The 26,887-nt window shown below is 49.0% G+C and overlaps 1 protein-coding gene across 2 annotated transcripts in view; it reads left to right on the top strand.

Annotated features, from left to right (window-relative positions):
* Nucleotides 1-26,887, top strand: part of IQCK (IQ motif containing K) — a 100,143-nt gene that overhangs the window by 9,302 nt on the left and 63,954 nt on the right. For both annotated transcript variants that reach the window (XM_073647614.1, XM_073647615.1), the window contains exons 3-4: nt 1,838-1,910; nt 4,108-4,205. In XM_073647614.1, coding sequence (XP_073503715.1) covers nt 1,838-1,910; nt 4,108-4,205 — 171 coding nt within the window. The remainder of the gene's footprint in view (nt 1-1,837; nt 1,911-4,107; nt 4,206-26,887) is intronic.

Here is a 26,887-nt window from a genome sequence, read left to right on the forward strand (position 1 = left end):
CCTTAGAGAAATTTTTTGGGCTGGACTTACTGTTATGATCTGCTACAAGCACTAAGGAAAGACAGGAGATCTGTCCCTACAATAGAACTAAACTGGATCCCTACGATGTAACGGGGAACCTGATCCTGCGATCAGACCGGCTAAAGTCCTCGGCTAGTCTGTACGAAGACCTATAGATGCAAGGGAGGGATCCCTACAATTACTAGGGACTGGGATAACGTTGGACACCTCCTAGCAGAAATTGTAGCAGTCAAAGAAAAACACACAACAAAGAACATAGAGGTCCGAAGACCTAGCACAACTAACAGAGAACGGTAACAGAGCACCAAGCTAGCTCAAGAGTAGTAAATACAATGAAGTCCAGCAAGGCCAGGAGGGCGGAGCCGGATTAAATAGGCAAAAATGGTCATGTGACCAGCAAACTAGAAAAAACCTAACAGGAGAGTTCTAACATTCACCTTCCAACAAGACAATGACCCTAAGCACACAGCTAAAAAGACAAAGGAGTGGCTACAGAACAACTCTGTGACCATTCTTGACTGGCCCAGCCAGAGCCCTGACCTAAACCCAATTGAGCATCTCTGGAGAGACCTGAAAATGGCTGTCCACCAACGTTCACCATCCAACCTGACGGAACTGGAGAGGATCTGCAAGGAAGAATGGCAGACGATCCCCCAATCCAGGTGTGAAAAACTTGTTGCATCATTCCCAAGAAGACTCATGGCTGTACTAGCTCAAAAGGGTGCTTCTACTCAATACTGAGCAAAGGGTCTGAATACTTATGACCATGTGATATTTCAGTTTTTCTTTTTTAATAAATTTTCTTAAATTTCTACATTTCTGTTTTTTTTCAGTCAAGATGGGGTGCAGAGTGTACTTTAATGAGACAAAAAATGAATTTTTTAGAATTTACCAAATGGTTGCAATGAAACAAAGAGTGAAAAATTTTAAGGGGTCTGAATACTTTCTTTTCCCACTGTATTATTGCGTGCAATGCACAACATGTCAGCAGTAATTGCCAAAGCTCCTCCTGGTGCTGGACACAATTATAATAATTTTTTCAAGACTTTGAAGGGGGATTCCCAGAATCCATAGAATAGGGAATAACTTTCTGTTTATTAGGACCCTGGCAATCATGAGAACGGAGCTCTGGATCCCGAGAGAGGGGCTCTATCTTGAATGGTTGGAGGTTCTCATACTTGACCTCCACTCCATTCATTGTCTATTGTACTGTCAGAGATCAAAACAAGTATAGTATAAATGGAGTAGAGGTGGGGCCATAATCCTAGTAAAGGTAATTGAAACAACTATATGCTTCCGGGCATCTACGCTCTAGTAATACTTGTACCCCGGGGAACATGGCATGTCTTTAGAAGGCACTCCCTCCTTGGATTTTGGAGTTTAGTTGTTGGCACTTGGATTAGACATGATGAGTTAATAATTGTTGGTTATGATATAACCATATCCGCTCTCTTTCCGCTCACACAGCAAACTGTAGTAGTGAACTCGCATATGGCTCCCACAGTGATGGCACATAGCTGAATGCCCCCACGCTGGATCACAAAAAGCAGCTAAGTAATAGTGGCGTGGGCACCTCCTGCTACGTGGCATCACCGCTTGTAATTTATGGTGTCAAAACTTTAGGGTTATAACGCAAAAAGCGTCCTGTTTGGCATGATGTTATGAGCCGACTAAGCAAAAATGACAAATGTTGGCAAATATTTCATTATTAATGGGGATGAAGTAGATATAGAATATGCACAGACAGTATATGCATCTTGTGTGCTCCGCAAAGAAAGAGAATATATGTAATAATCATCGTTGTTTTAATGCACAGATAAAAGATAATCAATATGATGAAGGGACATGTGATAGTATATCATCCGCACGAATCCCGGATCCTAAGACATGTAAGTAAGGAGAAAGTGAATGGCTTGAGATTTGTTTGAAATTTCTGCAAAAAATGCCAGGATGGACATAATCCTTAAGTTATGTGAAGACAACGTCTTTTTCAGTTGGATTCCGCTCAGAATCCTTCTGAAAAAGCACGGTCGGAGCGTCCGATAAAATGTGAATTCTGTTGTTTGTGCACGAAGGCAGCAGGTGCGCACTCCTGTCTCTGGAGATACTTAGTGTTCGGGGGTCTCAAGACCCAGATCCCACTGATCTGCATGAGAAGAAACTTCCTGAAGTTTTAGCTACTCTTTAAGGGGAATCTGTGAGCATAAACTGACAGTATAAAGAAGCACATGGACTTGTAAGGTATATTGCCCCCTTTAAAATCGCACCGTTAGGACCCAATTCATCAGAACGTTTATGTAAGAAATCTGGTTTATAACATTTTGAAAAATAGCTAAATTTTTGCACAATGCAAGGAGGGACTGGAATAAGATTTGTAGCGAGGTACATGCCAATTTTAAGATAATTATCAGTGAGAAAGACGGCGGCGGTGGCATGCAAACCAATGGGAGGAGCGGTGCACCGAGAGATGCAATACTCAGGAGTTATGGACCCATTTTAAAGCATTTGTCAATTTTCTTTTTGTCCATAAAGGGAACAAACCCTGTAAAATTTGCATTAAAAGTTACCGTAGTTTTCTGACTATAAGACGCACTTTTTCCTCCAAAATGTTGGAGGAAAGTGGGGGGTGCGTCTTATAGTCCGAATACTATCTCCCTGAATATACTGTGGCTCTGCGTGGTAGGAGGTCTGGGGGAGCTGCAGCGGGGGATCAGCGGGGCTCAGGAGGCAGCAGCCGACTGCTGCAGCCTGCACTGTGCCCGCTACTAAAGAAAATGAATATTTCCTGCTCCCCACGCCCATGGGTGTGGGGAGCAGGGATTATTCATTTTCCTTAATAGCCGGCACACTGTACCGCAGCCCGGCTCCTGCTGCGCTCTGTAGTCTGTGTGCCCGCTATTAAAGCTCATGAATATTCACTACAACCCACTCCCATGGGTTGTAGTGAATATCCATGGTCTTTAATAGCAGGCACACTGACCACAGAGCGCAGCAGGAGCCGCGCTGCGGTACAGTGTGCGCGCTCTCACACTGTGTGAGGGTGCATGGCAGGGACACCATGCGCGCCCTGCCATGCGCGGCTCACACAGTGAGAGTGTCAGGAGCAGAGCGGGACAGCTCTGGAGGAGAGAGGAGGGTGAGTATGATTGTTTTTTTGTTTTTTTTGTGGGCAGCAGGATGGGGGCTCAAGGGGTGCAAAGCATACCAGGATGGGGGCTCAAGGGGTGCCATGCATACCAGGATGGGGGCTCAAGGGATGCCATGCATACCAGGATGGGGGCTCAAGGGGTGCCAAGCATACCAGGATGGGGGCTCAAGGGGTGCAATGAATATCAAGATGGGGGAATCAAGGGGTGCCATGAATACCAGGATGGGGGAATCAAGGGGTGCCATGCATACCAGGATGGGAGCTCAAGGGGTGCCATGCATACCAGGATGGGGGCTCAAGGGGTGCCATGCATACCAGGATGGGGGCTCAAGGGGTGCCATGCATATCAGGATGGGGGCTCGAGGGGTGCCAAGCATACCAGGATGGGGGCTCAAGGGATGCCATGAATACCAGGATGGGGGCTCAAGGGGTGCCACACATACTAGGATGGGTGATCAAGGGATGCCATGCATACCAGGATGGGAGCTCAAGGGGAGCCATACATACCAGGATGGGGATCAGGGGGGTGCCATGCATACCAGGATGGGGGAATCAAGGGGTGCCATGCATACCATGATGGGGATGAGGGGGGCCATACATACCAGTATGTTTCATCAAGGGGTGCCATGCATTCCAGGATGGGGATGAGGGCCACGTATACCAAGATGGGATGGGGGCCACGTATACCAGGAAGGAGGGGCCATACATACCAGGATGGAGGATATTAACAGAATTGGGGGACATTACCCCCATCAGCAGACGCCCTCCCCTATGACAGGGCATCATGACCACATTTTTTGCTTAAATATTTTTTTCCCTATTTTCCTCCTCTAAAACCTAGGTGCGTCTTATGGTCCGGTGCGTCTTATAGTCTGAAAAATACGGTATTAAGAAAATATAATATGATGCAAGTATTAATTATCGATCTTCAATTCCAGGTTCACCCCAGGAATATTTGGAAAGCTATGTATTCCCCGTGCTTCTTCCAGGAATGGCCGAAATGCTGACGGAGGCAAAGAAGGAGAAATGCTTTTTAGTGAGTATTTTATGTGAAATGTCCTTTATTACACAGCTACGTAGAGTTACACCGTTAGTACAGATGAAAAATGACATCTGTCTGTCATATTTATTATTTGATTCAGTTCCTTTACAGATCACATTGTATAATATCACATTAAAGGGAGTCTGTCACCCCCAAAGTGCAATCAAACTGCTTAAACATGTACAATTTAATGCTATATTTGCAGAAAATTATTTTATTTAATCTGCCAATGAGGGCGCTTTGGTGCACCCTTGGGGTGGCCTATGGCTCGGTGCACCATTATGACCTTCGAATTGTGTAATATGTTCCTTGTTTTGATTGACAGCGCTCATTTGGGGAGTGTGAACGCTGTCTAAAATCAATCCTGGTTTCTGCGCCTGCGTGCTGACACTGGAGGAGCTCAGTGGCGGAGCCCAGCAGCACACTCGCAGTGTCCAAGCGATCGCTCACACAGTGGTCGTAAAGAGAAGCTGTCAACATGATTTTTCAAGTTAAAATAAAGACATGGCCGTAATGGAGCTGTAATCCAGATTAAAATTATACTTTTAGTGAAGAAATCCGCTCTGATGTTCTTTTTAAGCAGCATTTAAAGTTTTCTGGTAATGAGATTTAAGTGCACAGGGGCCGGACTGTACGGGGGGTCTTCTACTGGCCGGACCCTCACATGTTTGAATGACAAGTCACTGCTTTTTCAGCGTCCAGTCTCTTGTTTGAAATTTCACGCTGGCGCCCTCCTCATTGTGGGTGGCATATGCACAGATTGATTTCCTGGTTGGTCTTCAATAAAATGGCGCCGGGGTTGGCGCATGTGCAGACTGAGATATCAGATTAATGACATCTCTAAGAGACACTCTTAAGCCTAGATCTCAATCTGCTCATGCCCGCCACCCGATGCCCCCAGATCTGTGGCTCTTGGTGATGGAAGCGCCGCAGCGGAGGGTAAACTTCGAAGAGGACACATCTCTACTTCAGCCATACTGCTGAATCCTATCCGTATGCCACAGCAGAATATGACAGGAATGACCCTATAACAGAGTCATTAGGCCAAGACATTCTATCATTGGTGTCCTCTCCCAGCTTGTCCCGGTTCTGTATCTATGTAGTTATGCATCATCACAGGATCACTCTCCTGCGCCTTATACCCTAATTCCTCCAGTTCCCAGTTCTTCTAATTTTTCAGTTCCTGCAGTTATTATACTCTGATATTACCCAGTATTTTTTATGTGATTCATTGGCTTTTGACATCTGGCTTGATTCTTGATGACAAACCTATTGTGATCTTACTGTTGTCTTCCTTTGGCAACCCTAATCCTAATGTAGCGAGCATGTGCTGTATTTTGATCCCATTCCTGCGTCCATGACCTTTGGCTTCTCTGACTGTGCCTTATGCTTCTGCTGTCACCTAAAAAAAAGCTTATGTGTCATCTGCAGTATGTCAGCCCCCTGTGATGAAGCACAATGCTTTCCCCACAGAGAATCCCTCCCGTTTGCTTACAAACCATTTTATATACATTTTAGTTCTTTTGTATAGAAATAAAGTCTAAAAAAAGGAAGAAATAGCGAGACTGTTACTCCTTTAGCTCTCCGCCAACTTTATACGCTCTACGGCAGGTTTCGTATTTGTGGGGCAAGTTGCACAGCAGTATATATTGTCTTCTATGCCCAATTGTATACCCCAACTCTGAGAAAGTCAAGCCAAGAACTACAGCAGCCGGGAACCTTCATCCACACCCCATAACGGGGACAACACATGACAAGCACCATACATATTGGGTGCCCTTTTCTGAATCCCACAGCTTCTCTACAGGTACTCGTTTTCTACATCGGCCACATATACAGTAGCTGGGAACCCTCGTTGACACCCCATAATGGGGACAACACATGGTGTGCACCATACACATTGGGTGCCCTTTTCTGAATCCCACAGCTTCTCTACAGGTACTCTTTTTCTACATCGGCCACATATACAGCAGCCGGGAACCCTCGTCCACACCCCATAATGGGGACAACACATGCCATGCACCATACATATTGGGTGCCTTCTTCTGAATCCCACAGTTTCTCTGCAGGTTCTCCTTTTCTACATCGGCCACATATACAGCAGCTGGGAACCCTCGTCCAGCCTGTCCTGCACCCCATAGCCGGACGCGACATATGGCCAGCGCCATGCATGTGATGTATACTCTGCTGGTACTTGTTCCCTACTCCCGCCTCTTATTCTGTAGCTGAGAACGGAGTTTGACCCACACCCCAAACCGGGAACAGCATTCACCCAGCACCACACATATTGCATGAGAGAACCCTGCGCTGTATACCCGGAGTTCTCTGCAATATATACACAGCATAAAACCTACTTCCAGCCGACACCGCACACCCCATAGTTGGGAATGACGCATGGCCGGCACCATATGTTCTGTATATCCAGAGTTCTCCCATCACGCACAACAGTATGGACCGGAGTTAACTTTTAATCTTTTACCTTTAAATTAAACAAAGGAGACACTGCCACTAGAGTACCCCTTAAATCATCAGCTGGTAGAGCGAGCACAAAAGTGGCTCAAGGGGATGATGAACATAAATTCATCTGTGTACCGCTCTTTAGAATATATTAGCTCAATAAATAATGGGAAAGGAAATCATGAAGGCAAAGATGTTGGAAAGCCCCAGTTCTGGCTGTCTGCAGTCACTTCTTGGACAGTAGGGGGCAGCGCGGGGGAGAAGTAACCATACTTGGACCATCACTGGAAAGTACAAAGAGCGTCTCATGCCCCCAGAATACAGATTGAGCGATCGTGCCCCAAGACGGCAGCAGTGATATTATAGCTCTCGGTCATTATACTACGGGGGATAAATCTGTATTGATTTCATCTCTTGTTCCTCACGTTCTGCCCGGAGATTGAATATAAATGGAAATACGGTGTGAATGCCTGGAAGCATCTCATGACCACGAGACTTGGCCGAAATAACAAGAGCATGACACTTGCATAATGTCAGAAGAGGCTTACGAAGGAAACAGCAGATGCTAAGACAGACGTTCTCCTGCCCTACAACAAAGGCAATCAGCCAGACAATGGCGCCATACAAGAAGAGGAGCCATTCAGGAGAAATATTATGAAAGAGCAGCACAAAGTGGTACAGAGACTCCTCTCCGCGAGGCGGCCGGCCCAGATGTAACAGGCAGACGTAGAAGACTTCTCTGCCCGACCATTGTTTACTTGTCATGTTATTTAGAGATGCTCTCTGTCTCTGAACTTTTCCCAAGGCGAGCCGCGGAGCATCGGTCGTGGGAATTGTGAGCAGATCTCCGAACAAAGCCCATCACCGCCGGCTGTCAGCGCGGGGAACAATACACTTTCACCCACATTACATGGACTCCGGGAAAGATATAGAGTATATAGGAGAATGGGTGATAGCAGGTGCACCCAGAAATTACCATGTGCTCTGCGCTGACTTATTAACCAGCTCCTCTCACTATTTATTGGCACAAACAGCTGATTGAGCAGTGTTCAGACAAGCACTGAAATTACCATGCCAGTCATGTCTGCAAACTGTGGACGTGACGAGGTCCGTGTGCAGCATCGAGTGCTTGACAGGTGCAGGAGCTGACTGCCATTACATGCACTGTCCTCAGCCAGAAAACGGACAGATTAGATATCTATGGGCACTTGCACATCGACTAACAATGGTCCAACATGCTCTGCAAGTGCTCACCCGCCATACACTGTGTTCCAAATTATTATGCAAATAATATTTTCTCAGATTTTCCCAAATTACCTATATGAATTGCAGTCATTGTAATTTTCCAGTCAAATAACTATTAGAGTACAATTGAAAGGTTTTTGTACAAACTGCCTATGATAACAGTATATTTCTAAAAAAATTAAACACTCAAACTGCACTCAAAATGCATGTTCCAAATTATTATGCACAGCAGAGTTTTCAACCTTTTCATTTTAATAAAGAACACAAAAATGGTCATTTTTGAAATTATAAGCATTAGCAGGTTATTACAAACTGAAATCAAACAGTTTTCAACTCAAAACTTTATTCTAGGTGATGTTACATTTGCACATAGGACCCCTTGTTCGAAAGGAGCTTCTGAACTCTCTCGTCCATTGAATTTGTCAGGTCTTGGATGGTTTCTGCTTTAATTGTTTTGCATGAGGACAGAATACCCTCCCAGAGCTGTTACTTAGATGTGAACTGCCTCCCGCCATCATAGACACTCCTTTTGATGATGCTCCAGAGGTTCTCAATGGGGTTGAGGTCAGGGGAGCATGGGGGCCACACCATAAGTTTGTCCCCTTTTATGCCCATAGCAGCCAGAGATGCAGATGTGTTATGTGCAGCATGAGACGGGGCATTATCATGCATGAAAATGATCTTGCTGCGGAATACACGGTTCTTCTTCTTGAACCATGGCTGGAAGTGCTGTTTGAGAAGCTCAACATACATTATGGAGTTCATCTTTACCCCTTCAGGGATCCTAAAAGGGCCGACAATCTCTCTCCCCATGATTCCAGCCCAAAACATTACTCCACCTCCTCCTTGTTAGCGCCGTAGCTGTGTTTGCATGTGGTGTCCATCAACTAGACATCCTCCACTCCATCCATCTGGACCATCGAGATCATTTCATGCATGATAATACCCCGTCTCATGCTGCACATAACACATCTGCATCTCTGGCTGCTATGGGCATAAAAGGGGACAAACTTATGGTGTGGCACCCATGCTCCCCTGACCTCAACCCCATTGAGAACCTCTGGAGCATCATCAAAAGGAGTGTCTATGATGGCGGGAGGCAGTTCACATCTAAGTAACAGCTCTGGGAGGGTATTCTGTCCTCATGCAAAACAATTAAAGCAGAAACCATCCAAAACCTGACAAATTCAATGGACGAGAGAGTTCAGAAGCTCCTTTCGAACAAGGGGTCCTATGTGCAAATGTAACATCACCTAGAATAAAGTTTTGAGTTGAAAACTGTTTGATTTCAGTTTGTAATAACCTGCTAATGCTTATAATTACAAAAATGACAATTTTTTTGTTCTTTATTAAAATGAAAAGGTTGAAAACTCTGCTGTGCATAATAATTTGGAACATGCATTTTGAGTGCAGTTTGAGTGTTTTATTTTTTTAAAAATATACGGTTATCATAGGCAGTTTGTACAAAAACCTTTCAATTGTACTCTAATAGTTATTTGACTGGAAAATTACAATGACTGCAATTCATATACCGTATATTCCGGCGTATAAGACGACCTGGTGTATAAGACGACCCCCCTACTTTCCTGTTAAAATATAGAGTTTAGGATATATTCACCGTATAAGACTACCCCTTTTCCAACGCATACCAAACACCGGTAAAAATTAAAAAAAACCATTTGAATTTAACATGGTCCTTTTTTAATTTAAATTCTTATGACATGCAGGTATATAGCAGGAAAACTGTCACTCATAAACATATTAAAATAGGGGGGACCCCACGTCATTTTTTGGGGGGGTCCCCCATTCTAATAGCTAGTAAAGGCTAGGTATTCAGCTGGGGGCTGATATTAGTAGCCTGGGAAGCTCCGTGGGTATTACCCCCTTCCCAGACTTCAAACATCTGCCCCAGCCGTCTGCTTAACCTCCGCTAGAGACTATAATGATGGTGGATCCCACGCCAATTTTCTTTTTAAAAAATCCTTTATTTTAACACTAAATGACAATTGAGGGGTTAATAAAGATGCAGTCCCTAAATTATTATTAATTTTGTAATTAATTTTTCCCAAAAATGTTGACGTGGGCTTCGCCATATTTTTGTGTCCAGCCAGGTACAGCAGGCAGGAACGGGCTGCCCCAATCACCAGCTGCCTATTTGTACCTGGCCGGACACAACAATATAGGGAAGCCCTTTTTTTTTTTAATTATTTCATGAAATAATTAAAAAAAAAAAGACGTGGGGCTTCGCCCTATTTTTGTGTCCAGCCAGGTACAACTAGGCAGCTGGGGGCTGGAATCTGCAGCGCAGGAAGGCCCAAGCTTTCTGCCCCCCCCCCCCCCGCTGCAAATTGCAGTCCGCAGCCACCCCGGAAAATGGCACGTTCATAGAAGCGCCATCTTCTGGCGCTGTACCCAACTCATCCAGGGCCCTGGTGCGGTGGCTCACTGGGTAATAAAGGGGTTAAGGCCAGCTTGGCATTATCAGCTGGCCCTAAGCCCGAAATTCATGGGGTCACGCCAATATTAGACATGACCACCATGAATTTCTAGTAAAGTAATTAAAAAAAACACAAACACCCAGAATAAAGTCCTTTAATTGAAATAAAGACACAATTTTTTAATGTTCTAAATTAAACCATACTTACCATCACGCCCATTCCAGCTGAAGCCAACGATCTCCTGCAATAAAAGTAAAATAATAAAGCAACCTCATCCTTACCTCTCCATGGTTCCCAGGACCGGTCCAGCTCTGCTACATTCACATGACAGGCTGCACCGCAGCAGAACGCTGCCGTTCAGCTTGCCATGCGGCAGACACTGAGAAGCGCAGGCATGCTTGTGCTCCTCAGTGTCTGACTGTGACGGCATCCAGATGAGCCGAGATCATGTCCAATGAACTCGGCTCACCTCATGCACGTCACTGACAGCGTGGGAAAATTCTCCTGCTCCCCGCATGCGCAGTAGAAGTTTCCCACGCTGTCAGTGACGGACGTCCAGGAGGTGAGCTGAGTTCATTGTCGGCTCATCCTTATGCCGTCACAGACAGACACTGCAGAGCGCAAGCATGCCTGCGCTTCTCAGTGTCTGCGGGATGACAGGCTGGATGGCAGCGTTCTGCTGCGGTCCAGCCTGTCATCTCGATGTAGCAGAGCTGAAGCTGTCCTGGGAACCATGGAAAGGTAAGGATGAGGTTGCTTTATTATTTTTCTTTTATTGCAGGAGATCGTTGGCTTCAGCTGGAATGGGCGTGATGGTAAGTATGGTTTAATTTAGAACAATAAAGAATTGTGTCTTTATTTCAATTAAAGGACTTTATTCTGGGTGTTTGTGTTTTTTTTAACTTTTACTATGGGGTTAGTAATGGGGGTGTCTTATAGACGCCTCTCCATTACTAACCTGGGCTTGATGTCAGCTGGCATTATAAGCTGACATCAACCCCAGCCCTATTACCCCCTGCCACCGCACCAGGGCAGCGTGGAAGAGCGAGGCTAAGTGCCAGAATTGGCGCATCCTATGGATGCGCCATTTCTGGGGCGGCTGACAGCTGGTGTTTCTAGCCTGGGAGGGGGCCAATATTCATGGCTCCCTTCCTGGGCTATTAATATCAGCCCCCAGCTGTCTGCCTAGCCTTTGCTAGCTATTAAATTAGGGGGGACCCCACGTCATTTTTTTTGGGGGGTCCCCCATTTTAATAGCTAGTAAAGGCTAGGTATTCAGCTGGGGGCTGATATTAGTAGCCTGGGAAGCTCCGTGGGTATTACCCCCTTCCCAGGCTTCAAACATCTGCCCCAGCCGTCTGCTTAACCTCCGCTAGAGACTAAAATTAAGGGGAACCCCACGCCAATTTTTTTTAAAATAAATCCGTTATTTTTACACTAGATGACAAGTACAGTAACCAGCACTGTCACTGTACTTCATATATATGTGACTGACATGTTTCTATCTATCTAATCTATGTGTGAAGCTCTATTCTTTCTATTCTAAATTGTCGGGTGCCGGCTTATGCCGCTGCTGAATTGCCGGCTTTTCATATATTGTCACAGAAGCGATGCGAACTTCCCTGCTCCGGACACAGCGCAGCGCTTCTGTGACAAGTGAAAGCTGTCGGCACAGAAGCCCTGCGCTGTGTCCGGAGCTGGGAATACGCAGCGATGTGTCAGTTTCAGCACAGAAGCGCTGACTGTCTGGACCTACCGCCGCCGTATTTTAACTCCCTCCACCTTATATTAACTCCGACATGGCAGGGATACGGCCACGGCAGCTTATTAACACCCCCAGAGTATCCCCGCATGTCAATTTCTGAAAGTTCAAAAGCATTACCGGCGTATAAGACGACCCCAGACTAGACAGAAGATTTTTCAGTCTTCAAAAGTCGTCTTATACGCCGGAATATACGGTAGGTAATTTGGGAAAATCTGAGAAAATATTATTTGCATAATAATTTGGAACACAGTGTATATGCAGCAGCCAGCACGCACACCCGATAGACGGGCACAACACACAGGGCGTGGGGACCCTACGCTGTATATTATTATTATTATTTATTATTATTATTATAGCGCCATTAATTTCATGGCGCTTTACATGTTTAAAAGGGGTATACATAATAAATAACAAGTACAATAATCTTGAACAACACAAGTCAGCGACTGGTACAGGAGGAGAGAGGACCCTGCCCGTGAGGGCTCACAGTCTACAATGAATGGGTGAGGATACAGTAGGTGAGGGTAGAGCTGGTCGTGCAGCGGTATGGTGGAGCGGTGGTTACTGCAGGTTGTAGGCTTGTCGGAAGAGGTGGGTCTTCAGGTTCCGTTTGAAGGTTTCCAGGGTAGGTGAGAGTCTGATGTGTTGGAGTAGAGAGTTCTAGAGTAGGGGGGATGCACGGGAGAAATCTTGTATGCGATTGTGGGAAGAGGAGATAAGAGGGGAGTAGAGAAGGAGATATTGTGAGGATCGGAGGTTGCGTGCAGGTAAGTACCGGGAGACTAGGTCACAGATGTATGGAGGAGACAGGTTGTGGATGGCTTTGTATGCCATGGTTAGGATTTTAAACTGGAGTCTCTGGGCAATGGGGAGCCAGTGAAGGGATTGACAGAGAGGAGAGGCCGGAGTATATCGAGAGTTTTCTGAAAGTTACTCTGTACTACACCCTCCACACATACAGAAGCCAGAAACCCCCATCCAGCCCACACCATGCGCCCCATAGCTGGGGACAACACAGAACGGGCACCACATATACAAGGTGTGCACTGTTCTCATGCATAAAACGGGCAAAACTGGGCATGCTGAGATATCTATGGGCACCTGCACATTCTTTTCAAGTACTCACCTCCCACATGTCCAGCCTGCACCGCACACCTCATAGCCGGGCCCAACATATGGCCACCACCATAACCTGGATGGGGAGACCCTGTGCTTCATACCTGGAAGTCTCCAGTTACTCTTCCCTCTCCCACCGCATTCACAGAAGCCAGAAACCCACATCCACTATGGACCGCACACCCCATAGCTGGTACACAAAATGTGTATACCCAGCATTTTTTATGAGTACTCTTCCTCTAAACCCAACACATATACAACAGCTGTAGACCCACGTCCAGCCTGCACCACACACCTCATTGCCAGCACAACATATGGCCACCACCGCACACTGGATGGGGGGACCCTGTGCTTTATACCCTGATTTCTCCACAGATAATCTATCCTCTGCTGCCACATACCCATATCCACTTTGGACCCACAGCAAACCCTATAGCCGGGGCACAACATATTGTCAGCATATATATACCCAGAGGTCTTCTCCTAAATCCAACACGTACACAACCGCTGTAAAACTACATCCAGCCTGGACCGCAAACCCCCATGACGCATGGCCAGTATGTACTAGATGTGAGAACCCTAAACCGGTCAGTGCTGTCAGTATCTAGTCCTTTGCGCACAGAGTCGAGGCATTGACCAAAAATACACTTGTCTGAGGCCTGCCTTAGGATAAATTCAGATGAGTTTGTTTTCCATCTGGTTACTATTTGTGTGCACAATAGACCTGGACCAATGAAAGTTTTATCACACGGACCAGAACAGCTACTTCTGGGTTTGCCCAAGACATAACTTAATAATAAGTAAATACTTAATGATCCCTGGGGGGTCGCTATGGGCTCTTTTTTCAGGATTTGTATGAGTCCTAGCAAACGGACCCCCAGGAAACTGTAAGTTATCCACTATCCTATTAAAAGGTTTGTCTGGCTAAAAAGAACAAGACTACCAATTCTCACCTCCACTAATCCAAATGGGAGATATTGCTGTCATGTTTCCTATCACAATTTTACATTTCTATAGAGATGATATGGCATGGATAGCATCATCCATCTGACCAATAATAAGTTGGAGGTGTTCAGCCGGCCTTACGGTGAGGTGAGTGAATGCATTATGATCGTCCCTTTACTACGACACCGAAAAGATATCTCCTATAAATATCGAATTAATGCAAACCCCAATATTCAACACTGACCACTGGCTCAAGAAAGTCTGAGATAATTCCTTTGAATAGAGAAAGCCCCTGTACTTCTACGCCTCTGAGTATACAAATCCTAGACTTGTTGGCTGGTTGTCATTAAATCCCTTGTTGTCATTACCTGTTCACGGCAGGATAACTTTCTTCAATGGAGGTTCTCATTAAATCCCTTGTTGTCATTACCTGTTCATGACAGGAGGTCTTACTTCAATGGAGGTTGAAGCGTCAGCTCTTTCTCACTTCCTCAGTTATAATTAAGCCCATATGTTCAATGTGAGAGTAATATGTCCTCTCTTCATAAATAAGTATAATTCGTCTCAGGCATCAGAGATGTCGAGACAGATTACAGGAAATTGGGAAGGGTCTTTGTATCTCTGATCCTGCTCTCCTGTCTGTCAAATTGAATACAGGCATCAATGAGACATGGACTATCAGTTTAGGGCAGGAAAGTCATTGGACATTAGCACGAGCAGTGCATGCTTGGAAGTGAGAGAGTGAGTTCCATAACCTATAGTGCTGGCAGAATTCTGATGAAGTGGAACCGTCTACTGAAAAGAAAGGGGTGAGAAATTGCAGAGTTCTAGAATCAGGACAGTTGCTGCATATATTAGAGGGTATACAGATCAAAATCAGTTTTCATGTGTTGTATGTTGAGGGCAGTGAGACTATTCTTCTCTATAGCTTTCATGTGAAAGGACAGGGGTGCTGTTTTTAGCGCCACATGCAGTTCAAATTGTCCTCTGAATATTAGTCTGTGTAATTGGACTAGGTACCGGAGCATTTGTGGCCTATATTAGTATAGATCACTATTTTTTATTGCTCGACATACGGAGATTCTTGCAGGATATGCTCTTATCTGACAGGCCATACACCGCTCTCATAGATCCAATCACAAGGAAAGATCCACTTTGGGGCAGAAGATTAATCGCCTGCAGCTTTTGTCTATAAATTCTTTCCCGATGACTTCAGTAAAATAATATTTTTGCATGACGGACGATATCTGCCTTCACGTCTGTTTCATGATTATAGGGAGTTACTGATAAAACAAAAAGTCCAATTTGCAGAGATCCTCCAGAGATAGCTGAAGGTACCCAGCCTTAGCGCACATCAGGTGTTAACTGCACGCATGTCTTTTTCTACATTTTTTTTTGTAGTAATTTGGACACTTTCCAGAATTAATTTTTGCAGAATGACTGATGCAGCTGTGCCATTCTTCCCAGCCCGGCCCGTCACAGAGCAGATAATTGGGCCCCTAAAAGACTTAATCATAGGTATTATGAAGAACGATCATGACTTGATGTGTTTCCTTTCACTGGGCGAGCCCCGCGATTTTCCAGCAGCTTGATCTCATATTTAGCATTAGCCGAGCTGCAGGATGCTAATTATTTCTATGGCTGCCTAAATTTCAGGAAAGTGTCACTGCCGAGATTTCCGTATTTCTTTTCTAATGGATTGATGAGTATTTAGTGATTAGTAAAGCAGAGATTAGCATGTTGTGCTGTGAAATATTTTACAAAAAAATTAAAAATGTGCCATATTTATATCCCAGTATAGCTAATTATTAGGGTTGAGCGAATACATTCACAAGATTCTGGTCCAACAGCCACATCAATATTCCATTGCTGTCGGATGGGAGCCCTGCAGACTGCCTTCTACCTGCCGGAACCGCAGCACCTCTTCTCAGTATACCAGGTACACCGCCATCGTTTCGTTATGAGGCACAGATGACGTTGGCCTACTAATCATAAGGGGATGCCAGAAGGTAGAAGGTGGTCCGCAGGGATGCAGTCTGGCAGCCACGGAGTACCGACGTGACTGCAGGAGCCTGGAATTGATCCGCTCAGGTCTACTAATTTTGCAAAATCCAAACCCAATGAAGAAATTGGCCATCGTCCTCATGAAATCCTAGAAGAATATGACTATTGGAATAAATCTTAGGGCCAGTTATCCATCTCAAGCAATGTACCTTGTAAATGGGCCAGTCATAATTGTTGGCACCTTTCCAAAATTGTGGGTAAACAACTTTGTTTCCAGCATGTGATGCTCGTTCAAACTCACCTGTGGCAAGTAACAGGTGTGGGCAATATGAAAATCACACCTGAAACCAAATAAAAAGGGGAAAAGTTGACTCAATCTTTGCATTGTGTGTCTGTGTGTACCACACTAAGCATGGAGAACAGAAAGAGAAGTTTTTTATGGTGAACTTTTAAAAAAAATACTAGTAATAATTTTAACACCTTTTATGCTGCGGTTGTTATTAACGGCAGCATCTAACGGGTTCAGCTGCTGGCATTGGAGGTAGCTTTAATCCCAACAGTTGCTGTGTAATTCTGCCAAACACCAGACATAATATCATAAGTTGACAGTACCAAGAACAACACCTGTTCAATATATACAGTGTAACATACCTGGCGGCGTCCTTGCATAGTGGTCCATCTCCCACTGTGCAAGAGCGCGTACTTGATCTCCAGTCCAGGGTGTCTCTCTGGCTTCCCTCCATGCTGTCTGTTTGCTTCTGTGTCTGCTGCTTAAGGGCGGCGCCCGATCACTTCCTGCTTTTTGTATCTGCTGCAGGCACACCCCTTGTGCGTCCTCAGCCTATTGCTGTCTATCACCTGGTATTTAAATCAGCTGCCCCAATTAACTGATGCCTGAGCATCTTGCCCTGTCAGTTGGCTTTTGTCTCTGACATGCCAGGTCCTGTCTATGTTACCTGCCTTGCGGTATCAGTTCCCGTGTCTGAACTGAGTCCTGTCTATGTCTCCTGCCTTGCGGTATCAGTTCCCGGTGTCTGAACTGAGTCCTGTCTGTGTTCTCTTGTCTGCCTATCCTGGAGGCTGTATTTCTAGGCCTGTCTGAACACGCTCCTAGCCTGTTCCTCCCGCCTTCTAGGGGCCGATTACCTAGATCCATTCCTGTATCTTGTCTGTCCTGTCTGAACACGCTCCTAGCCTGTTCCTCCCGCCTTCTGGGGCCATATTCCCAGACCCGCTCCTGTATTCCGCTGCAGTGTCGGTCTCCTCCGTACACTCAGTTCCAGTCTGAACTCTCTCCTATCCTTTACCTGTTTTGCCTCTATGTCCGTTCCCTTCCTTTTTCTGCAGAGTCTGAACTCGTACCTAACTCCTGCTCTTTGTCACTGTACTTCCGTTTGTGAGTTTGTGGTCCACTCGCTACTTCTCTGCAAGTACCCTGTGGGTATCTGGTTCTGCCTTTCCCTTCTAGTCTGTTCCGTGTGAACAGAGCCCTGTTCCCACCGCGTCTGCGGTTTTCGCTTTGCTCAGCTCTGTCCGCGGCGTCTGCGGTTTTCGCTTTGCTCAGCTCTGTCCGCCGCGTCTGCGGTTTTCGCTTTGCTCAGCTCTGTCCGCCGCGTCTGCGGTTTTCACTTTGCTCAGCTCTGTCCGCCGCGTCTGCGGTTTTCGCTTTGCTCAGCTCTGTCCGCCGCGTCTGCGGTTTTCGCTTTGCTCAGCTCTGTCCGCCGCGTCTGCGGTTTTCGCTTTGCTCAGCTCTGTCCGCCGCGTCTGCGGTTTTCGCTTTGCTCAGCTCTGTCCGCCACGTCTGCGGTTTTCGCTTTGCTCAGCTCTGTCCGTCGCATCTGCGGTTTTCGCTTTGCTCAGCTCTGTCCGCCGCGTCTGCGGTTTTCGCTTTGCTCAGCTCTGTCCGCCGCGTCTGCGGTTTTCGCTTTGCTCAGCTCTGTCCGCCGCGTCTGCGGTTTTCGCTTTGCTCAGCTCTGTCCGCCGCGTCTGCGGTTTTCGCTTTGCTCAGCTCTGTCCGCCGCGTCTGCGGTTTTCGCTTTGCTCGGCTCTGTCCGCCGCGTCTGCGGTTTTCGCTTTGCTCGGCCCTGTCCACCGCGTCTGCGGTTTCGAATTTGTCTCCCAGTCTGTACTGGACCCTACCCAGCCTGCGCTCTAGTCTGCCTGTTCCAGTATTCCCCGGTGTGGGTCAACAGCCGTGTCCGGAGTCTGACCTGGAGTAGACCCTGGTTCCTCTGCTCGGTTCCTCCCTGGTGCACTGGCGTCGTATGCCGTCGTGCGACCTTGGTCGGATCGGGCAGATACTTAGTTACGCCCCTCCAGGCACTCTCCGGTTCATGGCACAGTGGAATCACTACATAAACATGCACACGCCAGTCAGTTCGGGCGTGTGCATTACAGCATGCTCAGGCCATGGTTCCCGTTGAGCCCCACGGCCTTCGCTCTCTGAGAAGTTTTCCAGCGCATACATGCATTAAAATAAATAAATAATTTTTTTTTCCCCTTTAGCTGAGTTCCAGGCGAATTACGCACCCGTCCAGATGGATCTATCTGCTCTCGTTCCTGCGGATCCGCTACGTTATTATGGGGATCCAAGACAAAGTCGTGCATTTGTGGAGCAATGCATGCTACACTTCAAGTTCTACCCTCTATGTTTTCCCACCGATCGGGTTAAGGTGGCATTCATTATGTCTTACCTGGCTGGTGATGCCTTGGAATGGATCAACCCCCTATATGAAACACAGGATCCGATCCTCCTGGACCTAATGGCCTTCCTGGTGGCCTTTCTAATGGTCTTCGATGATCCTAACCCGGAGGCTCCTGCTGAAGCTTCACTTCCCAATATCCCGGAGCAGCCCCAATGGGTAATGTGTGTGGGTAGCGCAATAGTCCTCCAGCCAAATGAGACTACTGCCCACCCAGAATCCTCACAGGGTGACTACGCTTTCCGGAATACTTCTCCCAACCTCAAGAGGCAGTCCAGACGTGCTAGACGTAGAGGCAAGCCGTCACGCCAGGGTCTGTCCTCCCTGAGACCTCCTGACCCCAACCTTGAAGTCCCTACTGAAGCTTCATCTCCCTGTATCCCGGAGAAGCCCCAACGGGTAATGTGCGTGGGTAGTGCACCAGTTCTCCTGCCCGAAGAGACTTCTGCCCATCCAGACTCCACACAGGAGAACTTCCTGCACCCGGCATCAGATGCTTCACCCACTTTAACCGGTGTGCATGTCCAAGGATGCTCCAAAGCTGTGGTTACCTCAGAGTCTGTGCACCTCTACTACCTGGCGGAGGACCCCCAGTTGCCTCCTGAATCCTCCGGGATACCACTCGATGACAAATGGAGAGAGACTTCTCTACACCCGGTACTCGATACTTTGTCCGCTTCGTCCTGTGAGCCTGACAATGGGTACCCCAAAGTGGTAGTTACCCCCGAGTCTCTACACCCCTCCGACCAGGCGGAGGACCTCCAGTTGTCTCCTGAACCCTTCGGGGTGCTACCTGGTAGCGAAAGGACAGAGACTCTCCTATACTCTGTACCTGATACCTCGCTCGCTTCGTCCAGTGAGTCCAACCTAGTGTACTCCGAAGCAGAGGTTACTCCCGAGTCTCTACACCCCTCCGACCAGGCGGAGGACCTCCAGTTGTCTCCAGAACCCTTCGGGGTGCTACCTGGTAGCGAAAGGACAGAGACTCTCCTATACTCTGTACCTTATACCTCGCTCGCTTCGTCCACTGTGTCCAACCTAGTGTACTCCGAAGCAGTGGTTACTCCCGAGTCTCTACACCCCTCTGACCAGGCGGAGGACCTCCAGTTGTCTCCAGAACCCTTCGGGGTGCCACCTGGTGGTGAATGGACAGAGACTTTCCTATATCCTGGATCTGATACCTCGCTTGCTTCGTCCAGTGAGTCCGACCTAGTGTACTCTGAAGCAGAGGTTACCCATGAGTCTCTATACCCCTCCGACCAGGCGGAGGAGCTCCAGTTGTCTCCTGAACCCTTCGGGGTGCTACCTGATAACGAATGGACAGGTACTCTCCTATACTCAGTACCTGATACCTCGCCCGCTTCATCCAGCAAGTCCGACCTAGTGTACTCTGAAGCAGAGGTTACCCCCGAGTCTCTACACCCCTCCGACCAGGCGGAGGACCTCCAGTTGTCTCTTGAACCCTTCGGGGTGCTACCTGATAACGAATGGACAGGTACTCTTCTATATTCGGTACCTGATACCTCGCCCGCTTCATCCAGCGAGTCCGACCTAGTGTACTCCGAAGCAGAGGTTACCCCCGAGTCTCTGCACTATTCCGACCCGGCGGAGGACCCCCAGTTGTTTTCTGAATTCTCCTGGGTACCACCAGATAAGAAGGTAACAGGGACTTTTCTACACCTTGTACCTGATACCTCGCCCATTTCATCCTGTGAGTTTGACAAGATGTACCCCGAAGCAGAGGTTACCTCCGAGTCTCTGCACTCCTCCAACCCGGCGGAGGACTTCCAATTGTCTCCTGAACCCTCTGGGGTGCTACCTGATAATAAGTGGAGAGAGACTTCCTTGTGTGCTGTTCCTGGTACTCCACCCGTTTCGTCTGTTGCTGAGGATGGCTGGATAGGAGGTAGCATCCTAGCTATCCAGATGAGACCAGTTTCTCCAGTGGACAGTGGAAGTGATCTCCTTGAAGTAAAGGATTGGCCCTCGAATTCCCTGCGGAACATTCTGGCAGGCTTGAAGAAGAGGGGGCATAAGGGGGGGGGTACTGTAACATACCTGGCGGCGTCCTTGCATAGTGGTCCATCTCCCACTGTGCAAGAGCGCGTACTTGATCTCCAGTCCAGGGTGTCTCTCTGGCTTCCCTCCATGCTGTCTGTTTGCTTCTGTGTCTGCTGCTTAAGGGCGGCGCCCGATCACTTCCTGCTTTTTGTATCTGCTGCAGGCACACCCCTTGTGCGTCCTCAGCCTATTGCTGTCTATCACCTGGTATTTAAATCAGCTGCCCCAATTAACTGATGCCTGAGCATCTTGCCCTGTCAGTTGGCTTTTGTCTCTGACATGCCAGGTCCTGTCTATGTTACCTGCCTTGCGGTATCAGTTCCCGTGTCTGAACTGAGTCCTGTCTATGTCTCCTGCCTTGCGGTATCAGTTCCCGTGTCTGAACTGAGTCCTGTCTTTGTCTCCTGCCTTGCGGTATCAGTTCCCGTGTCTGAACTGAGTCCTGTCTGTGTTCTCTTGTCTGCCTATCCTGGAGGCTGTATTTCTAGGCCTGTCTGAACACGCTCCTAGCCTGTTCCTCCCGCCTTCTAGGGGTCGATTACCTAGATCCGTTCCTGTATCTTGTCTGTCCTGTCTGAACACGCTCCTAGCCTGTTCCTCCCGCCTTCTGGGGGCCGTATTCCCAGACCCGCTCCTGTATTCCGCTGCAGTGTCGGTCTCCTCCGTACACTCAGTTCCAGTCTGAACTCTCTCCTATCCTTTACCTGTTTTGCCTCTATGTCCGTTCCCTTCCTTTTTCTGCAGAGTCTGAACTCGTACCTAACTCCTGCTCGTTGTCACTGTACTTCCGTTTGTGAGTTTGTGGTCCACTCGCTACTTCTCTGCAAGTACCCTGTGGGTATCTGGTTCTGCCTTTCCCTTCTAGTCTGTTCCGTGTGAACAGAGCCCTGTTCCCACCGCGTCTGCGGTTTTCGCTTTGCTCAGCTCTGTCCGCCGCGTCTGCGGTTTTCGCTTTGCTCAGCTCTGTCCGCCGCGTCTGCGGTTTTCGCTTTGCTCAGCTCTGTCCGCCGCGTCTGCGGTTTTCGCTTTGCTCAGCTCTGTCCGCCGCGTCTGCGGTTTTCGCTTTGCTCAGCTCTGTCCGCCGCGTCTGCGGTTTTCGCTTTGCTCAGCTCTGTCCGCCGCGTCTGCGGTTTTCGCTTTGCTCAGCTCTGTCCGCCGCGTCTGCGGTTTTCGCTTTGCTCAGCTCTGTCCGCCACGTCTGCGGTTTTCGCTTTGCTCAGCTCTGTCCGTCGCATCTGCGGTTTTCGCTTTGCTCAGCTCTGTCCGCCGTGTCTGCGGTTTTCGCTTTGCTCAGCTCTGTCCGCCGCGTCTGCGGTTTTCGCTTTGCTCAGCTCTGTCCGCCGCGTCTGCGGTTTTCGCTTTGCTCAGCTCTGTCCGCCGCGTCTGCGGTTTTCGCTTTGCTCGGCTCTGTCCGCCGCGTCTGCGGTTTTCGCTTTGCTCGGCTCTGTCCGCCGCGTCTGCGGTTTTCGCTTTGCTCGGCCCTGTCCACCGCGTGTGCGGTTTCGAATTTGTCTCCCAGTCTGTACTGGACCCTACCCAGCCTGCGCTCTAGTCTGCCTGTTCCAGTATTCCCCGGTGTGGGTCAACAGCCGTGTCCGGAGTCTGACCTGGAGTAGACCCTGGTTCCTCTGCTCGGTTCCTCCCTGGTGCACTGGCGTCGTATGCCGTCGTGCGACCTTGGTCGGATCGGGCAGATACTTAGTTACGCCCCTCCAGGCACTCTCCGGTTCATGGCACAGTGGAATCACTACATAAACATGCACACGCCAGTCAGTTCGGGCGTGTGCATTACAGCATGCTCAGGCCATGGTTCCCGTTGAGCCCCACGGCCTTCGCTCTCTGAGAAGTTTTCCAGCGAATACATGCATTAAAATAAATAAATAATTTTTTTTTCCCCTTTAGCTGAGTTCCAGGCGAATTACGCACCCGTCCAGATGGATCTATCTGCTCTCGTTCCTGCGGATCCGCTACGTTATTATGGGGATCCAAGACAAAGTCGTGCATTTGTGGAGCAATGCATGCTACACTTCAAGTTCTACCCTCTATGTTTTCCCACCGATCGGGTTAAGGTGGCATTCATTATGTCTTACCTGGCTGGTGATGCCTTGGAATGGATCAACCCCCTATATGAAACACAGGATCCGATCCTCCTGGACCTAATGGCCTTCCTGGTGGCCTTTCTAATGGTCTTCGATGATCCTAACCCGGAGGCTCCTGCTGAAGCTTCACTTCCCAATATCCCGGAGCAGCCCCAATGGGTAATGTGTGTGGGTAGCGCAATAGTCCTCCAGCCAAATGAGACTACTGCCCACCCAGAATCCTCACAGGGTGACTACGCTTTCCGGAATACTTCTCCCAACCTCAAGAGGCAGTCCAGACGTGCTAGACGTAGAGGCAAGCCGTCACGCCAGGGTCTGTCCTCCCTGAGACCTCCTGACCCCAACCTTGAAGTCCCTACTGAAGCTTCATCTCCCTGTATCCCGGAGAAGCCCCAACGGGTAATGTGCGTGGGTAGTGCACCAGTTCTCCTGCCCGAAGAGACTTCTGCCCATCCAGACTCCACACAGGAGAACTTCCTGCACCCGGCATCAGATGCTTCACCCACTTTAACCGGTGTGCATGTCCAAGGATGCTCCAAAGCTGTGGTTACCTCAGAGTCTGTGCACCTCTACTACCTGGCGGAGGACCCCCAGTTGCCTCCTGAATCCTCCGGGATACCACTCGATGACAAATGGAGAGAGACTTCTCTACACCCGGTACTCGATACTTTGTCCGCTTCGTCCTGTGAGCCTGACAATGGGTACCCCAAAGTGGTAGTTACCCCCGAGTCTCTACACCCCTCCGACCAGGCGGAGGACCTCCAGTTGTCTCCTGAACCCTTCGGGGTGCTACCTGGTAGCGAAAGGACAGAGACTCTCCTATACTCTGTACCTGATACCTCGCTCGCTTCGTCCAGTGAGTCCAACCTAGTGTACTCCGAAGCAGAGGTTACTCCCGAGTCTCTACACCCCTCCGACCAGGCGGAGGACCTCCAGTTGTCTCCAGAACCCTTCGGGGTGCTACCTGGTAGCGAAAGGACAGAGACTCTCCTATACTCTGTACCTTATACCTCGCTCGCTTCGTCCACTGTGTCCAACCTAGTGTACTCCGAAGCAGTGGTTACTCCCGAGTCTCTACACCCCTCTGACCAGGCGGAGGACCTCCAGTTGTCTCCAGAACCCTTCGGGGTGCCACCTGGTGGTGAATGGACAGAGACTTTCCTATATCCTGGATCTGATACCTCGCTTGCTTCGTCCAGTGAGTCCGACCTAGTGTACTCTGAAGCAGAGGTTACCCGTGAGTCTCTATACCCCTCCGACCAGGCGGAGGAGCTCCAGTTGTCTCCTGAACCCTTCGGGGTGCTACCTGATAACGAATGGACAGGTACTCTCCTATACTCAGTACCTGATACCTCGCCCGCTTCATCCAGCAAGTCCGACCTAGTGTACTCTGAAGCAGAGGTTACCCCCGAGTCTCTACACCCCTCCGACCAGGCGGAGGACCTCCAGTTGTCTCTTGAACCCTTCGGGGTGCTACCTGATAACGAATGGACAGGTACTCTTCTATATTCGGTACCTGATACCTCGCCCGCTTCATCCAGCGAGTCCGACCTAGTGTACTCCGAAGCAGAGGTTACCCCCGAGTCTCTGCACTATTCCGACCCGGCGGAGGACCCCCAGTTGTTTTCTGAATTCTCCTGGGTACCACCAGATAACAAGGTAACAGGGACTTTTCTACACCTTGTACCTGATACCTCGCCCATTTCATCCTGTGAGTTTGACAAGATGTACCCCGAAGCAGAGGTTACCTCCGAGTCTCTGCACTCCTCCAACCCGGCGGAGGACTTCCAATTGTCTCCTGAACCCTCTGGGGTGCTACCTGATAATAAGTGGAGAGAGACTTCCTTGTGTGCTGTTCCTGGTACTCCACCCGTTTCGTCTGTTGCTGAGGATGGCTGGATAGGAGGTAGCATCTTAGCTATCCAGATGAGACCAGTTTCTCCAGTGGACAGTGGAAGTGATCTCCTTGAAGTAAAGGATTGGCCCTCGAATTCCCTGCGGAACATTCTGGCAGGCTTGAAGAAGAGGGGGCATAAGGGGGGGGGTACTGTAACATACCTGGCGGCGTCCTTGCATAGTGGTCCATCTCCCACTGTGCAAGAGCGCGTACTTGATCTCCAGTCCAGGGTGTCTCTCTGGCTTCCCTCCATGCTGTCTGTTTGCTTCTGTGTCTGCTGCTTAAGGGCGGCGCCCGATCACTTCCTGCTTTTTGTATCTGCTGCAGGCACACCCCTTGTGCGTCCTCAGCCTATTGCTGTCTATCACCTGGTATTTAAATCAGCTGCCCCAATTAACTGATGCCTGAGCATCTTGCCCTGTCAGTTGGCTTTTGTCTCTGACATGCCAGGTCCTGTCTATGTTACCTGCCTTGCGGTATCAGTTCCCGTGTCTGAACTGAGTCCTGTCTATGTCTCCTGCCTTGCGGTATCAGTTCCCGTGTCTGAACTGAGTCCTGTCTTTGTCTCCTGCCTTGCGGTATCAGTTCCCGTGTCTGAACTGAGTCCTGTCTGTGTTCTCTTGTCTGCCTATCCTGGAGGCTGTATTTCTAGGCCTGTCTGAACACGCTCCTAGCCTGTTCCTCCCGCCTTCTAGGGGCCGATTACCTAGATCCGTTCCTGTATCTTGTCTGTCCTGTCTGAACACGCTCCTAGCCTGTTCCTCCCGCCTTCTGGGGGCCGTATTCCCAGACCCGCTCCTGTATTCCGCTGCAGTGTCGGTCTCCTCCGTACACTCAGTTCCAGTCTGAACTCTCTCCTATCCTTTACCTGTTTTGCCTCTATGTCCGTTCCCTTCCTTTTTCTGCAGAGTCTGAACTCGTACCTAACTCCTGCTCGTTGTCACTGTACTTCCGTTTGTGAGTTTGTGGTCCACTCGCTACTTCTCTGCAAGTACCCTGTGGGTATCTGGTTCTGCCTTTCCCTTCTAGTCTGTTCCGTGTGAACAGAGCCCTGTTCCCACCGCGTCTGCGGTTTTCGCTTTGCTCAGCTCTGTCCGCCGCGTCTGCGGTTTTCGCTTTGCTCAGCTCTGTCCGCCGCGTCTGCGGTTTTCACTTTGCTCAGCTCTGTCCGCCGCGTCTGCGGTTTTCGCTTTGCTCAGCTCTGTCCGCCGCGTCTGCGGTTTTCGCTTTGCTCAGCTCTGTCCGCCGCGTCTGCGGTTTTCGCTTTGCTCAGCTCTGTCCGCCGCGTCTGCGGTTTTCGCTTTGCTCAGCTCTGTCTGTCGCGTCTGCGGTTTTCGCTTTGCTCAGCTCTGTCCGCTGCGTCTGCGGTTTTCGCTTTGCTCAGCTCTGTCCGCCGCGTCTGCGGTTTTCGCTTTGCTCAGCTCTGTCCGCCGCGTCTGCGGTTTTCGCTTTGCTCAGCTCTGTCCGCCGCGTCTGCGGTTTTCGCTTTGCTCAGCTCTGTCCGCCGCGTCTGCGGTTTTCGCTTTGCTCAGCTCTGTCCGCCGCGTCTGCGGTTTTCGCTTTGCTCAGCTCTGTCCGCCGCGTCTGCGGTTTTCGCTTTGCTCGGCTCTGTCCGCTGCGTCTGCGGTTTTCGCTTTGCTCGGCCCTGTCCACCGCGTCTGCGGTTTCGAATTTGTCTCCCAGTCTGTACTGGACCCTACCCAGCCTGCGCTCTAGTCTGCCTGTTCCAGTATTCCCCGGTGTGGGTCAACAGCCGTGTCCGGAGTCTGACCTGGAGTAGACCCTGGTTCCTCTGCTCGGTTCCTCCCTGGTGCACTGGCGTCGTATGCCGTCGTGCGACCTTGGTCGGATCGGGCAGATACTTAGTTACGCCCCTCCAGGCACTCTCCGGTTCATGGCACAATGGAATCACTACATAAACATGCACACGCCAGTCAGTTCGGGCGT

Source organism: Phyllobates terribilis, unplaced genomic scaffold (assembly GCF_046119375.1).
Source record: "Phyllobates terribilis strain yellow unplaced genomic scaffold, ASM4611937v1 Scaffold_9__5_contigs__length_417890890, whole genome shotgun sequence".
NCBI classification, from domain to species: Eukaryota; Metazoa; Chordata; class Amphibia; order Anura; family Dendrobatidae; genus Phyllobates; species Phyllobates terribilis.